A 25,879-nucleotide genomic window follows, 5' to 3' on the forward strand; every position below is an offset into this window, starting at 1 on the left:
GTGTGCACATGGGTATTAGCATGCCCATGTGGGCGTGAGTGTATGAGTTTGCATATGTGTGGGCACATGTGTGCGTGGGTAAGAAGACATCAACCTTGGGTGTTATTCTTCAGGTGCCATTGACCTTTTTTTTTTCCAACAGGGTTTCTTATCGCCCTGCAGTTCTCCATGTAGGCTGGGTAGGATGGCTAAGGAACCCAGATGCACTTGTCCGTGCCTCGCAACCATTCAAATATCAAGCTTTACTTAATGTGGTCTCAAGTCTTCAGGCTCACAGGGCATGCACTTTATGGTCAGAAGTATCTTGGGCAACATCAGTTACATAGTTATCTTATCAATCCTAGACACATTAAGATACCATCTTATAACCAGTTAGAATGGGAAGCTCAGACCTCCCTCATCTTTATCCCAGTCAGCAGACTCCAGCTATCAGAGCTATCAGCTTCTTCCCGGTGAATGCCCCTGTAAGTCCTCATCACGTGGGTTACAAGGAAGAAGGAAACAGGATGAAAATTAATCTTTAGAATGGCCTTTAGTATCCTTAAAACCTTAAAAAGATTTCAAGCCAGAGGATCGCTCTAATAGGTTTTTCTGCTAACAAAATAAGTAAATTTGAGCTGAATTAAAACTATAAAAAGCGGGCTTATTTGGGATCAGCTCTCCAGTGGCTTTCCTGGTCTCACAGGAGACCCGAGAAGTCGCTGTGCAGACAGGGAGACAGAGAGAGGAAGAGCAGAGAGAGGGAGGGAGAGAGAGAGTGTGTGTGTGAGTTCTGGGGTGGCTGGCGATCCTTTTATCCAGAGCACACACCTGGTGCAGGAAGGTAATGCTATAAGCAGTTGCTAGGTCCCTGAGATCAGACCAATGGGATTGCCTGTACACTAACAGGGTTAGGGCTAGAGCTTCCGAATCTGAAACCTAACAGAGACATCACCCCATTTTACAGATGGTCAAAGAGATGTAGAGAGGAGAGTGCCTCACATCTAGGGGCAGAGGCAAGGCTCAAACTGGGTCTCTGGACTCCGTACTCAGTGTACTTTCTGGTGAGCCTGTGAATGTGGTGATCAGCAGAACGTACACTGGAGACAGTTTATAACAGGGCTTTTCCTGAGTCCTTCCCATCACTGTCACAGGGAGATACACTTCTGGGTTTCCAATATTAACCACTTCTTAGAATGGCCACTCATCAGGGCTGGTGATTCTAACAATGACGGTTAGTTACTTACCAATGCCCTCTGCTCCTCCCCAGTCCCTCCTCGGAGGGTTTGGACTTAGAGGAAGGTCGAAGTAGGCTGGGCAATTGCCAAGTTTGGCAAAACCGAAAGTGTAGGCCACAATGTCATGGAGAGAAGCTACGAGCTGCAGAGTCAGTTTTAGGGCTCCTAAAGCTTCCTGTGAATAAAAGCAACACGAGGAACAGGGTTTAGGAACTTCCTAAGAGGCCTACTGCAGCATTTGAGTGTGACTAGGGAAATACATTGTTTACACAAGCATACAGTGGTCTCTCAGTGTCCATGGGGCCTCCCATGGATACAGTATCCTTGGTCTCTGGATGTTGTGATACCATCATGTGCAGACGCTCAAGTGCTTTATGTGACGCGGGACAGTATCTGCTTTACCTACATAGAGCCTCCGGTCAACTTTTAACCACCGTAAGTTACTTATAATATCTATATTTGATCAGCGGTTGATAGAGCACAGAAACTGTGGCAGAGAGCACTGATCTCACCCAAGCACACAGTGAACCCAGGGAACTAAAACAACAAGCCTATTCTTGAGCATTGCCCTGACCTTGACAAAGGCACTGTTGTGGGGGTAAAGCACCAACCACGCTTCTGTTTGTTTAAAGTCACCACAGCTGTGAACACATTACAGAATGCTCCTTACAGACTCTCCGAGAATCACAAAGGTCCCAGCAGGGACTCTCGTGGATGCAGCCCTGTTCTGAGCATCTATAACTCAGGCATGGCTGCTTAAAGAAAAGTCAGAATATCCCCCCAAATGTCATATTCAGCATCACAGCTCAGCGAAGGTTTTTATTTCCACACCAATTTTCTCACAGAGGGCAAACCCTTCAAAACTGCAGCTTGTAACATGTGGTAGCACAGACCTGTACTCCGATACTTGGAAGGCATAGGCAACAGGACTGACTGATACAGGTTCCAGGCCAACCTGGCCTAGATAGTGAATTCCATCTGGTGGAATTCATTGCTGAACTGTGATGCTGAATATGGCATTTGGGGGAATAGTCTGAATTTTCTTTAAGACTATAAACACCCATGTCTTGGTTACAGATACTCAGTCAGAGCCTACTAGTGTGACTCCTAAAAAATGATCAAAACAAAACAAAAAACACAAAAGCCAGTAGGCAGCTGGATACAGTGTTGCACAGTATAACCCTAGCAGCTCTGGGAAGTTGAACTAGACACAATGTTGCATACTGCGACCCTTCCAGTCCTAGAACCCGGAAGCAGAGAACTGTCATGTTCAAGATCAGCCTGGGCTAGCTCATGAGACGGCCTCAAAATCGAACAAAACACAGCCGGGTGGCTAGCATCTTTTGTTAGCTTCAGAGCTAACAAGAACAGGGTTTTGTTGAAGGGCTGGGAAGAAACAGAATGAATGAGGAATATTGAAAGCCCAAATTAGTGTTCATCAATGACCTGGGGAAAAAATGCAAGAAATGAGTCTCACGAGCAACAGAAATTGTCCCAAGCAGGCAAAGTATCAGGAGCTGTGAAGCGGTCTTGGTGATTAGATATCATAGAGAAAAAAATTTACTCTGTCCATGTGATGAACCCAAGAGCCGAAAATGTGGCCAGTTTCCACTCTGGTACATACACACCAAAAATAAAAAATAAAAAAACAAAAAAACCCCACAACAAACCTCTTCCGGCAGAGTTTTGAACATAAATAGCACTTCAGATGGATGGGGAATGAACCATAAATTGAGAAAAACTCTTCCATCAGCAGACAGCAAACTTCTAGGCCGAGGTTGAAAACTCCTGCTGTGTGAGAGAAAAGGGAAGTCCTGTACACAACACAGCCAACATCCCACCACGCCAAGGCACGCCCTGTGTAAAGGGTCACCGCAGGCCCAGCACCCAAGCCCCGGGGCAGCCTACTGCTCCCAGGTGGCCAGAATAACTTATAAATAACTCATCAGGAAAAAGAGCAGAAGGGCTGATTTTAGCCTGAGCTGTGTGGGAGGGAGGAAGGCGTGGGTAAGGAGGGAGGGAACCTGTGGTAAAGAAGGAAAGAAATTAGATGGTAGTCTCATGCCGAGTGCTACATATTTTATGACACTTAACGTCTTGACCATCTATTTTTGTCCCTGTTTCACAGCTGAGGAAATTATTGAGGTTTGAGGAGCGATGGAGGTGCTGCCTGCCAAACGTCTGAGGCAAAGTTAGCCTTTAAATGCACATCTGCTGAGGTGAGGCCTAGAACCACCTTAGACATCAGCTGTTTTCCTTCCCTGCCCACCATGGCTCCGTTAAAGCCAATGATAAGGACTTTAATGATATAGATGCAGCAGTCAGCCTGGGGGAAGGCTGACATATAATTCCCTTCAGAAGATGCGGATCATTAGAAGAAAGTGGGTTGGGGCCCCGGTGGGGCCTGGTGATGGGAGAAGAACAGTCGACTGGAAAGTAGAGTCAGATGTGTGTGTGTGTGTGTGTGTGGACAAGGAAGTAAAGGTGCTTCCTTTAAGAGCTTCATTAAGAGTGAGAATAAAAGGGCAGAGGAGGGACAGTGGGGAGGACGATGGCAGGGGGGCGGGGGAGGGGGGAGAGTGTAATGGAGGGAAGAGAGGAGGGAGGTGGGGCTGGACCACTGCAGGCTGTGGGATCTAGCCTTCTGGAGCATCCATTGTTATGCTAAGGAGCATGCTGGAGCTGGGTGGTGGTAGTGGTGCACGCCTGTAATCCCAGCACTCTAGGAGGCAGAGGCAGGCGGATTTCTGAGTTCGAGGCCAGCCTGGTCTCCAGAGTGAGTTCCTGGACAGCCAGGGCTACACAGAGAAACCCTGTCTTGAAAAATACCAAAAATCACACACACACACACACACACACACACACACACACACACACACACACAAAGAGGCATGCTGGTATTTTAACCGTTTCTTGCTTGGATCCCACACCCTAGCTTTCGCCTTCTTTTCTCTTCTTTCAAATACCAATACCGCATCACTTCTTGACAGTCTCTTAGTTGCAGTCTTACAGATAAACATATATCTGTATTTGTCTGGTTTAAGAACCTGACCTAACAGAATGTCATCCGTACCTTTGAAGCCTCATGGGACCCTCCCTAGTGGCTTCCAGAGTAACCTTCTTGAATTTTCTATTAATCAATGCCTTTTTTTTCCGTTGTTGTTTTGGCTTTTTGGGGGATTTTTTGGTTGTTCCCCTCCCCCCCCCCCCACCCGAGATAGGGTTTCTCTGTGTAGTCCTGACTGTCCCGGAACTCACTCTGTAGACCAGGCTGGCCTTGAACTCAGAAATCCGCCTGCCTCTGCCTCCCAAATGTTGGGATCAAAAGCGTGCACCACCACTGCCCAGCACCTTTTAAATTTTTTAAAAATATATTTCTTTTGTTGTATGCATGTGCGTGGTTTGCCTGAATGTATGTATGTGTACCACATGCATGGCTGATGCGCACAGAGGCCAGAGGAGGGTGTCCAGCCGCCTGGAACTGGAGTGGAAGATGGATGGTCTTGAGCCACCATATAGGGGTAAGGAACTGAACCCATGTCCTCTGCAAGCATAACAAGTGCTGTTAACCAGTGAGCCATCTCTGCACCTCTAATCAATACCTTTTGAGATGGCTCAGCAGGCGAAAGCACTGGCCACTCGTGTCCGATGACCTGAGTCTCAAACCCACGGGAAAAGTTAACACCAGATTCAAGGCATGCATCTGTAATCGCAGTATTCCTCCAGTGAGATAACAGGCGGACCAGGAGAATTGTCTGGAAGCCGGTGGGCCGGCTCGCCAGGACATACGGTGCGGCAGAAACACGAGAGTCTGCCTCAAGATGGTAGAAGGAAAGAAGCAGTCCAGCAGGTCTTCCTCTGACCTCCACACGAGAGCCTTAGCATGTGCATCCCACACACTCAGTCTAGAATTTAAAATTCAGATATCTCTCCTGAGCTGGGGGACTCGAGACAACACCCTAGTCCCTCTTTCTTCCTTGGTTCGATATTAAATCTGACACCTAACCATCCTGATTTTACCTCCTAAACAATGTAAGAAGCCTCCTCAGTCATGTCACTCGGAACCATATTGATCCTTTTCTGTGGCCTAGAAGACAGATGTGAGTTTCCCGGACTGTGCTCTCTCCTCTGTACTGCCACTGTATTCTCTTACATCCTGGCCACAGGCAGAAGCCCGTCAGCCTGCCCCATATATCTTCATGACTTTGAAAATTCAGATATCTCAGCTTCAGCTGAATCTCCTTTTTCTGCGCACCTAGGATCTCAGTCGTCAAGCGATACAGACTTAGCACAGTCTTCTCTGAGGTCTCCCTTGCTCCTGTCTTCACCTCCACAATCTTTGGAAATTGCAATAGGCACTTTCTTGTTGTTCTAATCAAACACCAAAGCCAAGGCAACTTAAAGGAGAATGCTTATTTTGGCCTCTGGTTCTGTAATTTAGGAGTCCATCATGGTAAGGAGATGAAGCAGCAGGAAGCGGAGAGCTCACATCCTCAATCCAGTTCACGAAGGGGGCGGAGAGGGGGGTCAACAGAAGCAGAGTAGGGTGGACCTATACATCTCAAAGCCATCACAGTGACCACTCCCTCCAGCAAGGCTGCCCCACCTAAACCTCTACAAACACACCAACTGGAGAGCTGTTCAATGCTAGTCTAAGGGGCGTGTCTCCTCCAGGTCACTACCTTAGCAAGGAACATTTCTTTCCTTTCTTTTAAAAGTTTGTTTGATTCTGTTATCTGTGTATGAGTGTTTCTCCTACATACATGTGTGTATACCACATGCATGCCTGGCTCTTAGAGGCCAGAAGAGGATCCTCTGGAATGGGAGTGACAGATTAGCTGTGAGTCGCCATGCATGTGCTGGGTCCTCTGAAGAGAGGCTGCTGACCCATCTCTCCAGTCCCGATACTGATTGAGCATTTCTTGATTGGAATGTTCAGGAAACACTTACCTTATTTTGCTCCTTATCACAATGTGCTGTTACGATCTGTCTCTTTCTTCTCGATGGGTGGGGGCCATGATGTTGTGCAGCCAATGTTGTTGTAAGACTGCCAAATATTCATGCTCAGGTTGTGCTTTGAGGCAAGAGGCAGTGGCAGGGGTCTAGCCTGTGCTTTTCTTAGGGAGGCCTGTACCCCACTATGAAACCACACCCACCCAGCTGTTTGCGATGACAGTGACTCTCCTTGTCACACAGTGAGACATCAGCTAACTTTGTCACCGTCAGCCTGCCCCTCAAAGTACAGCCGCATGACACCCTGGTCTTCAGACTCTAGCCTCCTCCAGAATCGTGAAGGGAATAGAAGCCACAAGGGACTTTATGGAAAGATGGCTCCTGTTAGCTCTTCTCTGACCAAGAACCAGCTTTGGGAGGGCTCTGTTAAGCTACAATACATTAGAGCCTTTAAATGACTAAGTTGCCTCTTGGGATTTTAAACCAACCCAGCTCATGGGGTTCTTCTGACCAGGGCACACACTGTCAATCAATTATTGTATTCTCACAGACAAAACATCTCAGAATCCTCAGCTGGGACACTAATAACCTGTGGGAACTGACATTTAAAATGAAGGCCTTGTCTGATCTTCATCCTAGCCCAGCCTCTGATCTTATGGCTGAAACAAGGATCCCCTTTCCCTGCCCCTCGCTCCTCAACACCTCCTCTTGTCTCTGTTTTTACGCCTATGCTGGCCCCCAGCTAACCTTCCACAAGCAGTCATGGGAATGGCCTCTTTTTGCAGACAGTGCTTCCTCAGCAGGTCTGCTTCTTGCGGCCTTGCTCTAGCTATCTAAGCATTGAGGACTATAGCATGCTTGACCTCAGAGAACTGCTTCCCAGGCCTCAGTCCTGAGGAGAGACTGAAGTCCAGAGGTGGAAGATAAGGGATTTTCCCAAGACCTTGGGCCATGTGACCGAGCTGGCTGAAATCCAGACAGTCTCATTTCCAGACTCTGGATCCCCACTGCACCTTAGTTTGGCTAAATGCCATGTCTTGGGCTGAGTTTATGTTTCTCTGAAAGAAGTTTGTGAACAGAGATGACTGGTCCCCAGCGGGGAGTCATTGGAGGGTGGTGGGACTCTTCTAGGGGTTAAACCTATGGGCCTGTTCATAGGTTGGTAGGTGGTGTGTTCTTGGGATGGACTGTCAGATTCCAGTGTCTGTCTGCCTTCCTGACTTTTGAAATTATTTATTTTATTTTATCAGGAGTGAGGTTATGTTGAGATAGTCTTATAGCGCAGGCTAGTGTTAAATTTTCTGTGTAGCCAAGGATGGCCTCCTGATTCTCCTGTCTCCAGTGTACAGCTCTGCTTTCCTGATGTTTGACATGATTTCTCCCTCAGATGCTCAGTTACACTGTGATGGGACTCTCTACGAAAGGGTCCTTTCCAGAATCATCTAAGGTTGGTGTTCTACCCATGGACTTCCACAAATGAACTAAAATAATCCTGCTCCTTAATCTATAAACATAAGCTGCTCCTGAAGCTACTGCCCTGTGTCTCACAGTTCACAGAACCATAGTCCTCGGAGTCAAAATGCTTATAAAGCACTTTCCCCAAACTTTCATGTAAGAGTTCCTCTACATTCCTACAAATGAGAGTATCAAAAGAGATGTATTAGGGGCTAGAGTGTGATTCAGTGGTTAAGAGAGCTTACTGCTCGTGCAGAGAGCCTGGCTATAAGTCCCAGCACCCACATGGCAGCTCACAACCACCAGGAACTCCAGTTCCAGGAGAATCAAACACCCTCTTCTAACCTCTGTGGATGCCGTGCTTAAGAGGTGCACTTACATGCATGCAAGCAGAGATGTACTACATAAAATAAATATTTTTTAAAAGTAGGACATTAATATTTGCACAGGAAGCAGGGAGGCAGGGCTATGGAGAAGCAACAGATGTGTGCATGTCATTGCTCTAGGTGGGCCTCACTTTGATTATATCTTTCTGGTCCAAGACTCTGTCCTGAAATCATCGCTCGTAACTGAACAGTCTTCTCGGGAGTCCAGGCTCTCCACTTAGCTAAGCTGGCTTCATTTACTCTTTAGCAGATGCTATCACCTAGGAGACATCGGGGCTACTTTTCATGTCAAACTAAGAACTATAAAGAACTAGCACACAGTTCCCCTTTCTAACCTTGACTCCTTATTGGTTACTGACAATTAAACACATCAGAAACAAAACGGGTCCCAGAATACATTTCATTCTAAACAAAAATGAGGTGAATTCATGATTTCGATTTGGATAGGATTTCTAAAGGCTTGATGGCAAACGTAGATTGGCCAACATGTCTAGAGGGTAGTAAGATGAGGACACTGAAGAAGTCCTGAAGGATTGGTGGATTGGCTTGGGACACTTGTCATGAAGGGTGAATGTCTTGTACCCTTCCTGGCCTGCAGGCGTCCAGCAAAGCCTTCCACAGGAGAGCCTGCAGGGGCGTCTTCAACACACTCCTCTGTAAATACATCCTTACATCCATTAGGCATGACGCCCACTCAAGAAAAACCCTGGTACCCAGGACTGACCGGAGCACCTTGTAGACACCAAGGCAAGATGGTCCCCACCGTCATGTGGGAGATGAAGAATTTCACCTCCGTTCACTCTCTGGCCTGCACTGGCCATTCCATTTTTGTTGTTTTGTCTTTGTTTTTGTTTTTCTTTCTTTTCTCTTTTCTTTTCTTTTTCTTTCTTTTCTTTCCTCTTTCTTTCTTTCTTTCTTTCTTTCTTTCTTTCTTTCTTTCTTTCTTTCTTTCTTTCTTTCTTTTTTTTGGTAAAGTCCTTGTTTGTTGTCCTCTTCGAGGCACTGAGGTAGAACTAAACATCTCCTCCTTTGTACCTTTAAAGACCTCAAGAAACACCTCTAACATCTTCTCTCTGAAGTTAGCTGATAACTGAGCTTTCCTCCAGAGCCAATGAATCGTTTGCCTCTGTTCCTAATGCTTGGCACAAAAAGCCAGGGACCAAGCAAGTCCCAAACAAATGATGGCTGATGTACATATGTGAATGAATGAATGAATGAGTGAGTGAATGAATGAGTGAGTGAATGAACGGATGCACAGTCTGAAGCAAGCCATCTTCCAATGTCTTTCATCTGTGTCGTCTGTGGGAGACCAAACTGTGGGAAACCAGACTTTCAACAGCTCCCACCTTGAGAATCCACTGACCCTTTGTTGGAAGCCTCCTTTACACAAGGCTGATTGTGGGAACCAACTGGTCCTTATCTTGGATACACACCTGGGGTTGTTAGGGAAGAACCAGCATTCCATAAAAAAACTGCAAGCTGTTTCAAGCCGCCAGCATCTGAGCCAGATGTCCTCCCTTCCTTCTGTGCCTTTAATCATTCTCCCTCAGCTCCTCCTTCTCTCCCCTTACTGTGGACTTATAACCAGGCCTTCCGCCTTTCAATAAACAGACCTTGACAAGACAACCTTTTTGCTTGGTCTAGCTCTCCTTTCCCGCCCGTTTCTCTTTCAGGATTGATCCTCCTCGATCCCCCAAATAACTAGGTCCCGGGTCGGGATAGTCGTCAATGATCATATTATAAATATCACGGCTACTCAAACTCTGTACAATGGAGGAAGTGAGTACGCTTCCTAGAAACTGTATAACCTATAACACATGCTCCCTGCTTTTCACAGTCAAGGCACTGTGGTTAGTGACTGCACAGGGATGCTGACTCCCCATCCAGGCTGGAAAGCCCGGTAGACTGGGTTGAGAACACTTGACTTGGAAATCTACACAGCGTGATGAGGAAGTATAAAACTAGCTCTTGTCTTTTCCCTCTATCTCTGGGTTTCCTACCAGAGAAAATCAGGCTGCTGATTGACTCACAGCACTGGCTAATTATTATTTTCTTCTGAATATTTCTTCTCCGCTGAGTGCAATATTGGAATCTAGTAGACAGCCAAAACCAAGCACCCTTGTTTGATTACTTATTTTAGACGTTAGCTTGTACAAAGGCCTATGCCTGATGAGACTCTCTGGCCTTCCCAGGAGAAAACAAAACCTCATTGATGGAAACTCAGTCAGCCATCCCATAAACAAAGGACTCCTTCACTGAAAGAGATGTTCTTATTCTTGGAGTGCTGATGTTTTCTTTTGACCTTCTAAGCCAGAAAGTCAGGCAAAGGGAAGAAAGCCAGAGGCCAGCTTTCTACGACTATAACACATATCTAAAAGAACCTAGTTATAACTGAGAAATGTTTTTGTACTTAAATGTTTTAAAGTTTTCAGCTCATTGTTTGGCCTGGGTGTGTCATGACTATAGCACCCAGCACGACAGCCCACCTTGTGGCTGAAAAATAAAGGAGTAGATTGCAATGAAGAGGAAACCAGTACCCCCAAATCCCCTCTAATGACCTAAAAGCCTTTCCCAAGAGCCCACCTCTGAGAGGCTCCACAACTTCCTAATAGTATGCATCCTTGCCTAGCACCTCAAGAGTTTCTATACTTAACGTACCTCTCTGGGAGACAGCAGGCCTGGGGAGTGGAATAGCAGCCTCACATACCTCGGGTCTGCCTTGAATTCTCCACTGGAGTCCTTCAATCCCTTCTTTTCATTCGGTTGTCCCACCATGAAGAAGGTGTCTCTGATGGCAGGACAGTCATCTAGCAGAAGTCGTAGGCTATTGCAGTAGGCCATGATCTGACCCCGAAGGGAATAATGAGACATGCGGCGGGTCAACCTGAAGGTTGGAAGAAGAGATGGTTTCCTGAAGAAGCTTTCAGAGAGGGTCCAGAATCTACTTCCGGGGGGGGGGCTTTTCAAGGAGAACACAACACCCTTGCTGAGAAGACATTGCCACCAGATTAGGTTGGCACTGCCTGAAGGCAGAAGCACTAGACCCCTTCAAAGTACCTCCTGTCCTTCCTTCTTATGCTCGTCTGAATGTGAGTTTTCCGGGCTTCTATCCATCCAACAGGGCTGTGGATTATCTACATACAAGCCACCACTCATGGTCTGGGCTTCTGGGGGACAGTGCTATTGGCGAGTAAGTCTACGCAGTCAGAGAAGCCAGTGCGTGTTACTCACACAGATGCTACTTACTTTTGGCAATATTCAACTATTAGTTCCTTCTTCACTTTTTCAACATCATCCTGTCAATACAGGAGAAAAATAAGTAAGCCAGCTTTCAAATGAATGTGTGGTCAAGTTCAAGTAGGGAACAGCTATGAAGCCGTGGCATTCCTTCTGAGGGCAAATGCGTTGGGAGACCCTTGGGTGGTTCTCTTCCACTTGTTCCTATCTTGCTGAGTACTCCAAAAATGCTAGGCCCCGCCCAGTTTCCATCTGAGCCATTTTCAGGGTTGTTTTTACTGACAGCAACCCTCAGGGATGAGGTAGAGTCTCTTTCTCTCTAGGAAAAGGGGCAGCTTTGCCGTTAAAAAGGCACCCCACCCAGCTTTGCAGTTTCTGACTGTGGGTCCCATAGGGCGCTTGGTAACTCTTCCTCCCTGCCTCTGTGGGACTTGGGAGGCAAGGGGAACTAATACAAATGTGCCAGTTGTGTCTGCTCTGCTGGGAGGAGGAAGTTCTTTGTCTCTGAGCTCAGGAATCCACGGAATGGATACATTGTATATATAGAATGGATACATCCAGAGAACCAATACACACAAGGGTAAGGGACTGACTTGTTAACTTGTGATAGGCGAAAACCCTGGAGCAGAAAAACCTGATGGAATATTGCCTGACTTCTTTCTGGTCTAGCAGGTGCTGGCAATTCTGGAGATCTGTTAGGGGCTTACACACTCCACACAGTCATTGGTTTCTGAGAATTGTTTATTTGGGGGAGAATCGACGCCTTTTGTTTCCATTGTTAGCCATCAGTAAATAAAGTGTTGGGCTGCTGTTGGCCCACTTGGTGCCTACGTTAGTCTCTCCTTTCCTATCATAGGGAGGGACAAAGCCTAGAGAAAATAAACCTTCCCATTTCCTTCCAGAGAACAGGGCATTGCCAACACTTAATGGATAATGAAACACTACTGACAAAATTGGGATTTAATTTTAAATGATTAAAGGTTTGAGTTTCATAATATTTTCTAAATGATTTGACTAATATTTGGGGGAAAAAACTCCAATAAGACACAACAGTGGCTTCTGATAAACAAAGATTACAGGTGACCATCTGCCTACGTTGCCCAAGTCACCTACCCATGCAGGTTGCTCAAAAATAGCAAATCTCCTGGCACAGGTACTCAGACTAGTCTGGTTAGAAAGTGACAAGATAAAACAACAAACAAAACAAAACAAAACACGGCTTCTGAAAAACGTGCATTTCTTAAACACTGCTATAGTTTCTGAAGAAACCACATATCTGTAGATTCTGTCCTGACTGGGTTTCATTTCCAGTTATGTGCATAATATGTTTTCAATCACTCTATCTGAACAATTTAAAGCAACAGATGCCAAATTCAGACTGCTTATTTGTACACACACACACACACACAGGAATGAGAGCTTCAGCAAGCCTTTCCCTTTCACACTCACAGGGCTCTTTATCTGGTCCCTCATTGTCTGCTTCTTGTGCAGAAAGGTGTTCAGCATCAGGTCCCGCAAGCCCGCCTTTTCTAGTTGAATGGACACGAAGGCCTCTGGAGCCCTGAAGAACAAAGGCAGACAGCTGAGCTGGGGCCGCTGCAGGCTGACCAGAGCTCTTGATAACTCAGGCTGAGCACTGTGGCAGAGGTCAGGCTGCTCTGTCTCCACAGCAACCACTTTCTTAAGAGCATCTGTGACTCACCTGCCGTTGTACTCCCAAGACATCAAAGGCTGGGGCAATGTGACCTCTGCCTTAGTTACAAAGATACCTGAACTGCAGGGTCTTTTCAACCAGACACTGTTCTTAAATCTTCCACCCACGCGGGAAATGTGGTCTGAAGATTCTTGACCTCCGGCCACATGTCCCATTAGAAGTTATTTGCCTGCTGTCATTTTTCATTCCATAGTTACCAAATTAATTAGAGCACCCTCGTCTCTCAACAGAATGTCCAGAGTGGTCACAATTATTAGAGAATATGCCTATGTCTGTTTCCATCATGGTGGAAATAGATCAAGGCATAGTAGGGCATCCATGGTGGTAGACATACTCTATGGATACCGTGAATCTCAGAGAACTCACCCTCCCATTATTCTAATCAACAGTAAAAGCTTTGTAATTAGCTTGAGAACAGTACTGTGCTTCTCAGTCTTACGCAGTTACGCAAAGTCTGGAGTGGCTCATTTACCTCCCAGCTTGTGAAAGAGAACATGATAAAATCTACAAAGAAGCAGGAAGTGAAGAAAAGAAAAGAGAGAAACGGGAAGAAACATAATCAGGATGTGCTGACTTCATCAGAGACTGGACCATAGATGAAGGAATGTTCATATAGTGTCTTCATATGAAACCTTTAAAAAAATAAAGCACCCAATCTATTTGTGCTTGATTCAAATCTCTTCCCACTAGATGCAGTACCTCTTGGAAGTCTTAAATCCTTCTGAAGAATGAGTAAAGGTGTCTGGGGCTCGCAGAGTCGGGGCTAACAGGAAATGTTCTTTGCCATTCGTGGTTTTGGAATCTCTTCTGCTTGGACTCATTCCACCATGATGTCTCTGGTCTGAACTTGTTTCCTAAACCATTTGAAACCAACATGAGTTCAGTGTGTTGGATATATATGCCCTGTAGTACTGCTGGTCCACAGCAGACCCCACACATGTGTGATGAGAGGAGGAGACTAGAGAGAAGTGATGGAAAGGGAGAAGAGGAGAGAGTGGGGAATGGGAAGAGAGACAACACTTTGCACACAGTAGGGGTAAGGCACAAAGCAGGGCTATTTCCAGAACATTTCCAGTTATGTAAAGCGCTCGCAGAAAAAGTCATCATAGACAAAGTAGTTGATTGGAATGCTCTGTGAGCGCCATCTTCTAAAGAACTGGTATTGGACTCTACTGATCTGGAAGATGGATTGCATGTTCTGTTAATGGATTGCAAAGATCTGGAAAATTCCCTCAAGGAGACCCAAGCCTATCTAAGTTATATATGTCTTCTTTGGTAATGTAATGAAAAGAGGGGACAGTGGGGCGACGGAGGGCTGGGGCAGGAAATGCAAAGTCAGTGTCTTCTACTGTTCCAGCACGGTTCATCATGGAGATGGTGGATAGAAGCTTTGATGTTTCATCAACTTCGAACTGAAAGAGAAAGGCCAAGTCTTCAAAGGGAAAGTCATTCTTCAATGACACGACCAAGGACTTGGCATATTAAAATTATGTAAGGCAGATGAGGCCAAAGGGAAGAAAATCTCAGAGATGGAAAAAACTCAAGTTCCCAACCTCACTCCCACCAAGACCCTTAGGGCATCCTAGACGGCAGGAAACAGAAGTCTCTATATAAGATGCTGAGAGGGATGAGAACAAATGTTCTGAGTTCAATCCTCACCTTTGGGTTGCATCTGTTTTCTCTTATCTTCTAGAACCTGTTTCCTGGCCAGATCCTGAGGGTAGGAAGAGATTCTTTTGGCCTGTGTGTTGCCATTATTTGGCTTCCTGCCAGCTGGGAGCTGATCTGCAATGGCAGCTGTGACCACGCCCATCTTCACTCTATGCCCAGCTACTTCCTCCTTTCTACCCTTCTTGCAAGGGTGTCCGCATCTCTTTCTAACCCTTCATCCTACCATACTTTCAAGTTGCTTGCTCGGTTCTAATCTGCTTTTTTGTTGTTGGTGGGTTTTTTGAGACAGAGTCTCATTCAGTCCATGTTGCTTAAACTCTGACCACGTAGCTTTTACTCCAACCCAGAGAGTGGAAGTCCAGAGCCAGCTGGGAAATTGAGCATCAAACGTCTTCATTTTAATCTGTCCTCATCTGCTTCACCCCTCTTCATTCAGAGCTATAGAATTCAGCTCTCCATTTTATAATGGTAACTTTCTGTATTAAATATTTTTAAAGTATTGGTAAGGTAGGGTCTGACGTAAATGTGACATGCTCTCGGTACGAAACCATCACCACCGTGCTAACGCACAACGACCACACCCATTCTTCTCTCCCTCCACTCCATTCTCAACAGTCCTCTGGTTTGGCAGTTCCAGGCTAGGATGGGTCACCTAGAGTTTTATACAGATTTGTGCAGAATCTAGGCCTTTTATCTGGCGTCATCTGTATTGTTGTGGGCATCCATCATTTATTTGTCCTATTGTGTACTATTCCATTGTATGAATATGCCAACGTGTGTTTATGTATTCACCTATTGGAGGACTCTTGGATTCCTTTCCGCTTCTTGTCATGAATATAACTTCTATGGACATTCACACACACACACACACACACACACACACACACACACATTTTTGTAAGAACATGTGCTTTCATTTCACCTAGGTGTCGAATGCTCAGCATATGATAGACATGTGCTTAACAGTGGAGAAAGTGCTGGCTTATTTCCCAGGTGGTTGTGCCATTTTGCACTCTAATCAGCAGTATGCAAAGGTTCCAGATCTTCCGCATCCTTGCCAGCACTGGAGGAGGTCAGTCTTTTACATTTTAGCTGTTCTAACATGCGTGGACAATTTCTCAGTGGGGTTTTAAGTTATTTTTCCTTAATGATTACTGTCGTCGAGCAACTTTTCGCCCCTTCTCTGCCAGGCCATGCTGTTTGTGGTTCATGGGTTCCTTTCCTTCAGCAGCAGTGGCTGTAAATTTCTACCTCATCTCTTCACCCTCTTCCTCAGCTCACTCCATCTCTTGATTTTGCTATCAGACCCTTTCCCGTCCCATAGTTGTAAAAGATTTATAAGTCTATCTGTATGTGCATCTTATGAAGACACAATCATAAAATTCACTTTAGTGGAGTTCAAAGAGGGCTGGATGGTTTCTGGAAGATGTGATGTGACAGGGCCAGACAGTGCCGAGGGTCCTCCGTCTTGTATTCTCAAAGAGGACATTTCAGGCTTAACTAGATTTTGATCTCCTTGATGGAGGTTCCTATGGGAAGTTACCCAACTCCAGTCTAGGGGCCCAAGGTGCTTCAGTCAGCTGACCTTAGCTTCTGTTAAACTGTTTACCTGTGCAAACCTCCTCCTATAGCTGACAAGGGAGATAACAGGATAATTTTTAACCTTAGAAAAAGTGTTGGTTTTTTTTGTTTGTTTTTTGTTTTTGTTTTTGTTTTGCTTTTAAAGGTCTCTTGGTCTATTTCAGTGATTCTCACCCTTCCTAATGCTGTGACTCTTTAATATAGCTCCTCATGTTGTGGTGACCCCCAACCATAAAATCATTGCTACTTTATAACTAAAATTTTGCTACTGTTATGAATCATAATGTAAACATCTGATATACACTATATCTCCTGTGAAAGGGTCATTTGACCCCCTCAAAGGGGTCACAATGCACAGGTTGAGAGCCATTGGTCTAAATGCTTGGGGCTACACTTGGGTTCCCTAAGACCTGGGTGTGGTCCTAGCCAGCTGCAATGAAGATTTTCAGTTGGTCATAAACTGTGTGTCTAAGTGATCATCTCTAGTGGGGTCCCCGTAACAATAATTGAGTTGAATTGTGGAGGATGAGTAGCATCCTTTAGAAAAAAAAAGTGTGCAGAGGAGTTGGGTGTGTATGATACAAAATGTCTAGACCTTTAAAACAGAGTTCAGAGGACATGCATGAGAGAAAGCTTGGGTCAGAGATCTTATATACTTGATGAGGATGCTGGGCCTTGTGCTTTGGGCTACAAAGAGCTACTACAGGTTTTTAACCACGGAGGCATGGTTGTTCTGTGCATTGTATGTGGATGTTCACAGCAGTATTATTCCTAATATCCAAGAAGTCAAGTCAAGGCAACTCACTGACAAATGGATAAGCAAAAGAGTATATCCACATGTCAGAATATTATGCAGTAGTGAAGAGGAATGAGGAACAATAGATGGTGTAGCACAGGCGGACTTGGAAAACATCACGCTAAGTGAGAAAAGCCAAACACAGAAGGCCACGTGCATCGTCACATTTATATGAACAGTGGAGACACAAAAGTCCAGACACAGAAAGTATCATGGTTACCAGGGACCAAGTGGAGGGGAAGTGGGAGTGACCCCTGAGGTACAGGGTTTCTTTGGAAAGTGATACAGTTATTTCTAAAATAGGAACTGTCAATGGTTGCATGGTTCTGGGAATAGACTAAAAAGGATTGCATCAGACATGTTCACAATTTTTATTTTTGTTTATATGTATATGCACCTGCCTGTGTCTGTTGTGTCTAACCACATGTGTGTAGGTATTCAAAGAGGACATATGTGTGTGGGGAGGGCATCTGAGGAGGCATTGCCTAGGGCTCCTGAGTCAAAACTCCCAAGGCCTTGTTTTTGCCTAAGTGGCTGGAATAACCCCGAGGAGCTTAAGCCTCAACAGCAGGCAAAGCCTGGGGCCTCACACCCCCCCTCACCCGTACCCCCAGTCTTCAGGGGCCCTTCGCCTGCCCTTTTCTCCCAGAGACAGGCCATGGAAACTGGAATTTCTTTCTGCAGAGGTCAAAGAAACCTAATCTTAAATACACTGATCTCCCTTTCAATAGCATACAAGACTCCTTTGCAGAAGTAATTTTGTCCTAGGCTCTCAGGACAGGATAAAGAGCCTTGCTGGCGTCTTCTGGAGCCTGGGTAGGCAAGAAATTTGATATGCTGTAACCAAAATCCAGCAGCTGTCTCCTAGTCACGACATCTCCAGGTTAGACCAAGAGTTATGCGCTTGGGATCTAGGACACAGTTGTGTCTCGTGGCTGTGTCTCCTGAGGGTAACAATGCCCCTTTGTCATAAAATATCCTTGAAGACCTAGAGCCAAACATTAGATGGAGCTCGGGGAGTTGCGTGGAAGAGTTGTGGGGAGGACTGAGGGACCTGAAGAGGACAGAGACTCTACAGAAAGACCAACAGAGTCAACTAACCTGGATCTTTGTGGGCTCCCAGAGACTGAACCACCAACCTCAGGGCATACACAGGCTGGACCTAGGCCCTCTGTAGGTATGTAGCAGAAGTGCAGCTTGGTCTTCGTGTAGTGTTCCAACAACTGAAGTGGGGGTTGTCCCTTAATCTGTTGCCTGCGTGTAGATCCTGTTCCCAGAACTGGGCTGCCTTGTCTGGCCTCACTGGGAGAGAAGCGCCCAGTCCTGCAGTGACTACATATACTTGAGGGGATGCCTCCAATGACTAGATGTGTTTGTGGGGATACCAAAGGGGGCCCCCCTTCTCAGAGGAGAAGGAGAGAGGGAAATGGGGTGAGGATCTGAGTGAGAAGATACTGGGAAGAGAGGGGGCTAATATTGGGTTGTAAAGTGAATGAATACATACATAGATACATACATGCACACATACATGCATACATGCATACACACATGCATACATGCATATATACATGCATACATGCATGCATACATACATACATACATACATACATACATACACAAATATCCTTGAAGCTACACTCAAATTCTTCTCCCTGTATCAGAAACTTAGGCTCCAGGACACATCTTTAGCTGCCACATGTGTACTAAGTCAGGGTCTGTATCATCAAAAGGCCCTGGCTTTATTAAAAAATGATCAGTATTGTGATTTTTAGTGTCCCCTTTCCCAAGGACTTTTTGAGATGATCATAGGAAAAAATACCCTAAAAGAGAGATGGGGTCTGCCATGATTTTGGAGGGGTACCACTTTACCTCATAAATATGCTGACCCCCTCATAGACATTAAAACATCTTAAAAGTTGAAACCGCCCCCAGTGGGCTGCTAAATACCACTCAACACATGTCAACAACCCCACTCTTCAGGTGAGCCCAACCTCATCTCTCCCTAGAAGGAAAGAATCTCCTTTGATTTGTTCAATGAACTTCTGCTTAAACTCTCTGTGTCCTTTGGCCAAATTCTGTCCTTTGAGAAGTCAAGATCTGAGGAGGACGCGTCCCCTAATCAGGTTCTCACTGACTCCCTTAGGACAGGCTCGCAGCCATTTGTCTGGCTGCTTTTCTACGTACTTGTCCAAGCCTCTGTGCAGGTCACAGGATCTGACAGGATCCAATAGGATCCATCAGACCCATGTGATGAAGTCTTTCAGAAGGACTGAGTTTGGAGACTCTCAGAACAGCTGGACATGCAGAGGCTTTCAAGAAAGTGATGGAGAATCCGTCCACATGCCGTAGGGATCACACGCCCAACACTATGGGAACAATACCTCACAAAGTCAGGGCCCTTCGGACTGCCTACACATCTCTTCATCTGGTTGCTCATTTCTATCCTTTTAAGATAAACTGTATCCCATGGCTCTCTCCATTCTGTGAGAACTACAGTAAGTAGCCTGAGGAGGAAGTCCTGGGTGCTCTAATTTGTAGCCATCCAATCAGAAGTTCCAAGGCCTCGACTGGATCTGAAGTGGGAGCCGGGTCGGAACTGAAGCCCCTTCATCTGTGAGATGCTACGTGCTGTGGGTGGGCGGTGTCATCATTGAATTGAATATGAGATGTCCCAGGTGGTGTCTTCTGCAGAATGTATTGCTTGCTTGCTGTTGGGGAGAAGCCTCCGTGGCTTTCAGAGTCACAGAACTAGTCTGTGTTTTGAGCGTACAGTGTGAGAAACTGCATCTGTTTCCCTACGCAGGTAAGAAAGAGAAGGTGACAGAAGTGGAAAGTGGGGAAAGAGGGAGGGGGAGGAAAGAAGAAGAAAGACAGGAGGGGAGGAGGGGGAAGAGGAGGAAGGATTGGCATCAGCTGCTGGCAGGGGTGGCATGCTCTGGCATCTCCATCCTATAAGCTAACCTTGGTATCAACAGGGCTGTCCGCTCCAGGGATGCGGTAAAAGAACGCCTGTTGAACGGCCACCATCAAAGCATTTTTCTGAGCAGTTTGGCATGCGAGGGTCACTTGCATATTTTCCACTCCTGAATGGACCAAGAGCTGCAGGAAGAGAATGTGAATTACAGAGAGATCGCTTCCAGAGGGAAGAGAAGGTGATGGTGGAGCTCATTGATTAGTTAAACCACCGAGACACCGGGAGGTGAACTGCAGGATACACTGGGCTTCCCGGTGCTCAGCTGCCAGAATGAACCCGCTCTTCCCGGGCTCATCCCAGGCAGGGGGCATGAGTCTGACCTGCCGTGGTGGCACCACACAATCCCCGGGTCAGGGAAGGGCTCTGACGGGTTACCCACCGGTCACAGAAGGGCTCTGACGGGTTACCCAGACTCATCGAGAAAGATTCCTACCTATATAAAAGCCGCAAAGCTCAAGGCAAATGGGGGAAAATGACATTGGGTTCTAAAAGCGATGACAAAAGCTCCAACGGCAACCGCACACTTCAAACAGCTGAGCTCGCTGTGTGTCCTTTCTTTTCGTCCCTAACAGAACTTATAACACGGCAGCTGCAGTCTTCGTGGCTCGAGCCAAGCCCATGCAAGGCCAGTATTATTAAAAATAAAGGAAAGCTTTGCTCCTCTTTGAGACATGCTCCATGTAGCCCAGGCTAGCCTCAAATTCAAACTCTCTATGTAGCTGAGGCTGGCCTTGAACTCCCGATCCTCCTCCCTCCCCGTCCCCAGCGCTGGAACCACAGGCATGCCACAATGCTGGGTGGAGCTTGGGGCAAGCTTTTCTTACTGATGGAAGCCAATTTGTATGAATTAAATGTTTTTTTTTAAGAACACAAGAATAAGTTGCTTTGTTTTAATTTTTCCTTTTCAATTTTAGCATCTTTTCTTAAAAAAACAAATACACAGAGCCGTTTACCTTGAGGATGGCTTCTTTTGTGTAAAAACTGAATTTGCCAATTTGGTCGCCATCCAGCTCAGAGATAGCTAGGACCAGGGAGGCGGGGCAGTATCTGTAAGAAGAAAAGTGGAGCTGTCCCATCCCGACACACCGGCTGTCAGGGGATACCCATCTGATGGCCTGAGACAGCAGCTGACTGGATCTGGGACCCCAATGGCAATAGCAAGCTCTACAGAGGACCATATTCAACCCCAAGCCGGAAGGCTCTGGAGCCTTTCCGGTTCTCACTGGACTTGGTGGTGATAACCACTCCATACTTCTGAAAGTTCTCTTCATTCCCTTTTTCTTCTGACTCTTAGACCACATCGTTCAGGATCCCCCACTAACCCTGTCTTTGGAACACCCTAAATGGCATCTACTTCTCGCTCTCCATGGCTCTAGCAGCTGTCTCATCTCTTCTCCCTACCGGGTTCCTACGTTGTGGCATAGGTTGTGGCATAGCCCTTTGCTTGGAAGCTGTGGCCTTCTGTCAAGTAACTTAGTATTTATCAGTCTTTGTTTTCTCATCTGTGGCTGGGACTGTTAGCTATTGTAGGATTAGGGTGAAATGTGTATGTACAAATGTGCTTTATAAAGTGTAAGTCAGCCTTCCGGTCGCCATTTGCATCAGGAAGCCAGGCAGCTCCACAGCCTTCTGTGCATAGCCAGCCAGAAGAGAGTGATCTCCCAGCAGTCCTTTCACTTCTGAGCATTGAGGTGAGATCTCCATTTTCTCTCCAATATCTGTCAGGAGAGGAATGGCTAGAAGTGCACGGGGCACAGGATCAGTGGAGCAGCTGGGACAGAAGGTTTCCTGCCGCCATTTGCACCAGGGAATCAGGCAGCGCCACAGCCTTCTATGCACAGACCCTGCCAGAAGAGAGTTGGTCTCCCAGGAGTAGGGACACAGGCTTACAGGCCCACAGGAGGGACAAGCTCCAGCCAGAGACAGCAAGACCAACTAACACCAGAGATAACCAGATGGTGAAAGGCAAGCACAAGAACCATACCAACAGAAACCAAGGCTACTTGGTAAGATCAGAACCCAGTTCTCCCACCACAGCAAGTCCCAGATACCTCCAACACACTGGAAAAGCAAGAGTTGGATTTAAAATCACATTTTATGATGATGATGATAGAGGACTTTAAGAAGAACATAAATAACTCCCTTAAAAAAATACAGGAGAACACAGGTAAACAGCTAGAAGCCCTTAAAGAATTACAGGAAAACACAACCAAACAGGTGAAGGAACTGAACAAAACCATACAGGATTTAAAAAATGGAACAAGAAACAATAAAGAAATCATAAAGGGAGACAACCCTGGAGCTAGGAAACCTAGGAAAGAGATCAGGAGTCATAGATGCAAGCATCACCAACAATACAAGAGATAGAAGAGAGAATCTCAGGTGCAGAAGATACCATAGAAAGCATTGACACAACAGCCAAAGAAAATGCAAAATGCAAAAGGCTCCTGACCCAAAACATCCAGGAAATCCAGGACATAATGAGAAGACCAAACCTAAGGATCATAGGTATAGAAGAGAGTGAAGACTCCCAACTTAAAGAGCCAGTAAATATCTTCAACAAAACTAAAGAAGAAAAGTTCCTGGACTTAAAAAAAAAAAAAAAAAAGAGACACCCATGAACATACAAAAAGCCTACTGAACTCCAAAGAGACTGGACCAGAAAAGAAATTCCTCCTGTCACACAATACTCAAAACACCAAATGCACAAAACAAAGAAAGAATACTAAAAGTGGTAAGGGAAAAAGGTCAAGTAACATATAAAGGCAGACCTATCAGACTTATACCAGACTTCTTACCAGAGACTATGAAAGCCAGAAGTTCCTGGGCAGATCTCATATAGACCTTAAGAGAACACAAAGAGAACCCAGGCTACTATATCCAGCAAAACTCGTAATTACCATTGATGGAGAAACCAAGATATTCCATGATAAAACCAAATTTGCACAATATCTTTCCACAAACCCAGCCCTTCAAAGAATAATAAATAGAAAATCCTAACACAAGGAGGGAAATTACACACTAGAAAAAGTATTTACAAACCAATAAGAAGACAGCCATATAAACAAAACTCCACCTTTAATACCAGGAAGCAGCAACCACTTTTCCTTAATATCTCTTAACATCAATGGACTCAGTTCCCCAATAAAAAGACATAGACTAACAGAGTGGATACGTAAACAGGACCCAACCTTTTGCTGCATATAAGAAACCCACCTCAGTGACAAAGACAGACACTACCTTAAAGTAAAAGGCTGGAAAACAATTTTTCAAGCAAATGGTCCCGAGAAAGGAGCTGGAGTAACCATTCTAATATCAAATAAAATCAACTTTCAACCTAAAGTTGTCAAAAAAGATAAGGAAGGACACTTCATATGAATCAAAGAGAAGCTGACCTTCCCCGTACACGAAAGGCTAACTGTGGGAGAAAAGACGTGCCACAGCTGCAGCCACAGTCACAACAATAGCCGTAACAGAGTAGATTGCCTCTGTCTTGGAGAAAAGTGCCATGGGCTGCCCCTGAGTTTCATTGATTAGAAATAGTTTCCCATGAAGAGAGCTAAGATGTGTGTTTGCGTGTGAGCTCTGTGCTCTTTGACACTGATGCAGAAGTGTAGCTGGCTTCTTCCTGGTTGGGGAAAGTGAGAGAGGAGGCCAGGCCAGCCCTCACAGCCCTTGCTACCTAAAGGGACATGGTCCACCAGGGAAGCTGGGAGCCTGTGGTTTCCTTTGCATTCTCTGACCTGGTTTTTCCCATGTCTCGGTGATTTTGTATATTTCTAGCTGTTTATCTTCTTTTTCCATTTTTGAGTGTGTGTAGGATTAGCAGTCATTCGTATGTGTATATATATTCCCATAGTCACGCATACGTGTATACATGTTCCTGTAGTCATGCATATGTGTGTGCAGGTTTCCGTGCCCGTGCATGTAGAAACTCAAAGTTGAAGTTGGAAATTATCTTCATCACTTTCCCACCTTACTAAGTGAGGTAAGGTCTCTCAGTTAAGTCCAGAGCTCACACACGCTGTAATTCTGGCTAGCCAATTTGCTCTGAGGATCCCCATCTCACCTCCCTACGCTGGAATTACAGGTCTCCACCACGCTCGTGAGGCATTTACATGGGTTCTGGGATCCGAACTCAGGTCCTCAAGCTTGCACAGCAAGCTCTTTAACCATAGAGCCATTTCCCTAACCTTGATTTTGCGTTTTTATATCCAGTGATACCCTTGATTGAGATATTGTTTTTCCCTCCTTATTAAAAAAGAAAGAAGAAGCCAGCACAATGGCAGATTACATCTAAGGTGTGACACACAACTTGCAGTCCAGTGGGGATGGAAAAAAAACATTCTCACTGGTCACTCGTCTTCCGAGTCAGCATTGTGACACCCTGGAGACTCACCTATCCACCCGACTGCTGTCCTCCAACAGAGAAGTTATAAAGACAGGAGGGGATGGGTCCACCTTATCCTTGTGTGATACAAACTCAAAGGGAACCGGCCTCAGATGCAAATGGGATTCTTCAAAACCCATCTCCTGTGCCAATTCTTTATATAGCCTAAAAGCAGGGATGGGGCAAGGGTGTGTTTGTTAGTGGTTTTTCCTGAAAGACAATTAAACCACGAGAAAGTGAACACATATGATTAAGCAAGAACACAGAATCGAACCAGAGCCAGCCCTGTATTCTGCAAAGAGAACTGACTCAAATGATCTTGTGCACCCACTAGGTCAGGCTAATGACAGACTGGGGTGCACTTGGGTGGCACCCCAAACCTTACTCCTCACACAGCAGCTGCTGTGCTTGGAACCTCCTGAGCTAGCTCATCAACCCTCACTCTGGAGACTCAGTCCCCGCCTTCCTGTGGTGCTGCCCACGCTGCCTCCTCACCCCTTCCTGGAGAGCATCCCTGTTTGCTGGGCCCACGCTGTCCATGCCCCTGTGCTGTGACCACTCCTTGCCAGGCATCGCTGGCTTTTCGTTAAGTTCAGATGTGGTCTAGCCCTGGTCCTCCTCTCATCTACTACACCAGTCCCCGGAACCATATCCTCACAAAAGCATCTGTGGCCCTCAGCCTGTCCTGATTCGTCTCCCAGCTCTGGCAAGTCAGTCTCAGACAGCTACCGTTCTCTCCAGTCAAAGCCAGTTCTCACCATGAGCTCAACTGGCACCTGGATTAGTGTACCAGGGTTGCCACAAAGAACCACAGAAACACACCGAGTGCTAACAGTGTGTCCGTTGCCTCAGATCTGAGATCGAGGTGTGGGCAAGTTGGTTCCTTCTAGGATTAGGAAGGGGGAGCTGTCCATGGCTCTCTCCTTAGCTTGTAGATGGCATCCTCCCCTCCCCCACCCCCACCCCCCCACTTCCCTGTATCATTGTGCCAGTGGTCCTCTCAAGAGTCCATTAGCCCATTGAATTAGGAGTCAACCCAGTGCCTGCAGTTTAATTTGACTATCTCTTGAGCAGACTTCCTCATCTTTTTTTGTTTTTCTTTTTCAAGACAGAGTAGCTCTGTGTGGTCCTGGCTGTCCTGGAACTCACTCTGTAGACCAGGATGGCCTCTAACTCAGAAATCTGCCTGCCTCCCAAGTGCTAGGATTACAGGCATGCGCCACCACACCCAACATTAGACTCCCCCATCTTGATATATGGATTCTTGACCCCATGTTTCAGAGGGAACCAGTTCTATTTATAGCATCATTTCCCATGATGCTTTCCCTAATCCACTTAGAAAGAATGAAATATTCTCTTTGCTGTGCTCCCAAAGTATTTTTTTCAAGTGAGAAAAATATCATGATTATAATGTATTACGGGTAATTTTTAGATTATTAACTCCCGAGAGACTCATGCACCGCAGAGCCGCAGTGTCTGAGGTGGCAGTTTGACTGATAGCAGCT

The 25,879-nt window shown here is 46.0% G+C and overlaps 1 protein-coding gene across 1 annotated transcript in view; it reads right to left on the reverse strand.

Moving 5' to 3' along the window:
- LOC127669996 (uncharacterized) overlaps positions 1 to 25,879 on the reverse strand; it is a 150,238-nt gene that overhangs the window by 69,956 nt on the left and 54,403 nt on the right. The window contains exons 20-28 of the mRNA XM_052164278.1: positions 24,384 to 24,539; positions 20,938 to 21,031; positions 19,972 to 20,109; positions 13,662 to 13,816; positions 12,698 to 12,809; positions 11,258 to 11,307; positions 10,719 to 10,895; positions 2,888 to 3,008; positions 1,227 to 1,392 (exon numbers count right to left, since the gene is read on the reverse strand). Of these exons, the coding sequence (XP_052020238.1) occupies positions 1,227 to 1,392; positions 2,888 to 3,008; positions 10,719 to 10,895; positions 11,258 to 11,307; positions 12,698 to 12,809; positions 13,662 to 13,816; positions 19,972 to 20,109; positions 20,938 to 21,031; positions 24,384 to 24,539 (1,169 nt within the window). The remainder of the gene's footprint in view (positions 1 to 1,226; positions 1,393 to 2,887; positions 3,009 to 10,718; positions 10,896 to 11,257; positions 11,308 to 12,697; positions 12,810 to 13,661; positions 13,817 to 19,971; positions 20,110 to 20,937; positions 21,032 to 24,383; positions 24,540 to 25,879) is intronic.

This window comes from Apodemus sylvaticus, chromosome 19 (assembly GCF_947179515.1).
Source record: "Apodemus sylvaticus chromosome 19, mApoSyl1.1, whole genome shotgun sequence".
NCBI classification, from domain to species: Eukaryota; Metazoa; Chordata; class Mammalia; order Rodentia; family Muridae; genus Apodemus; species Apodemus sylvaticus.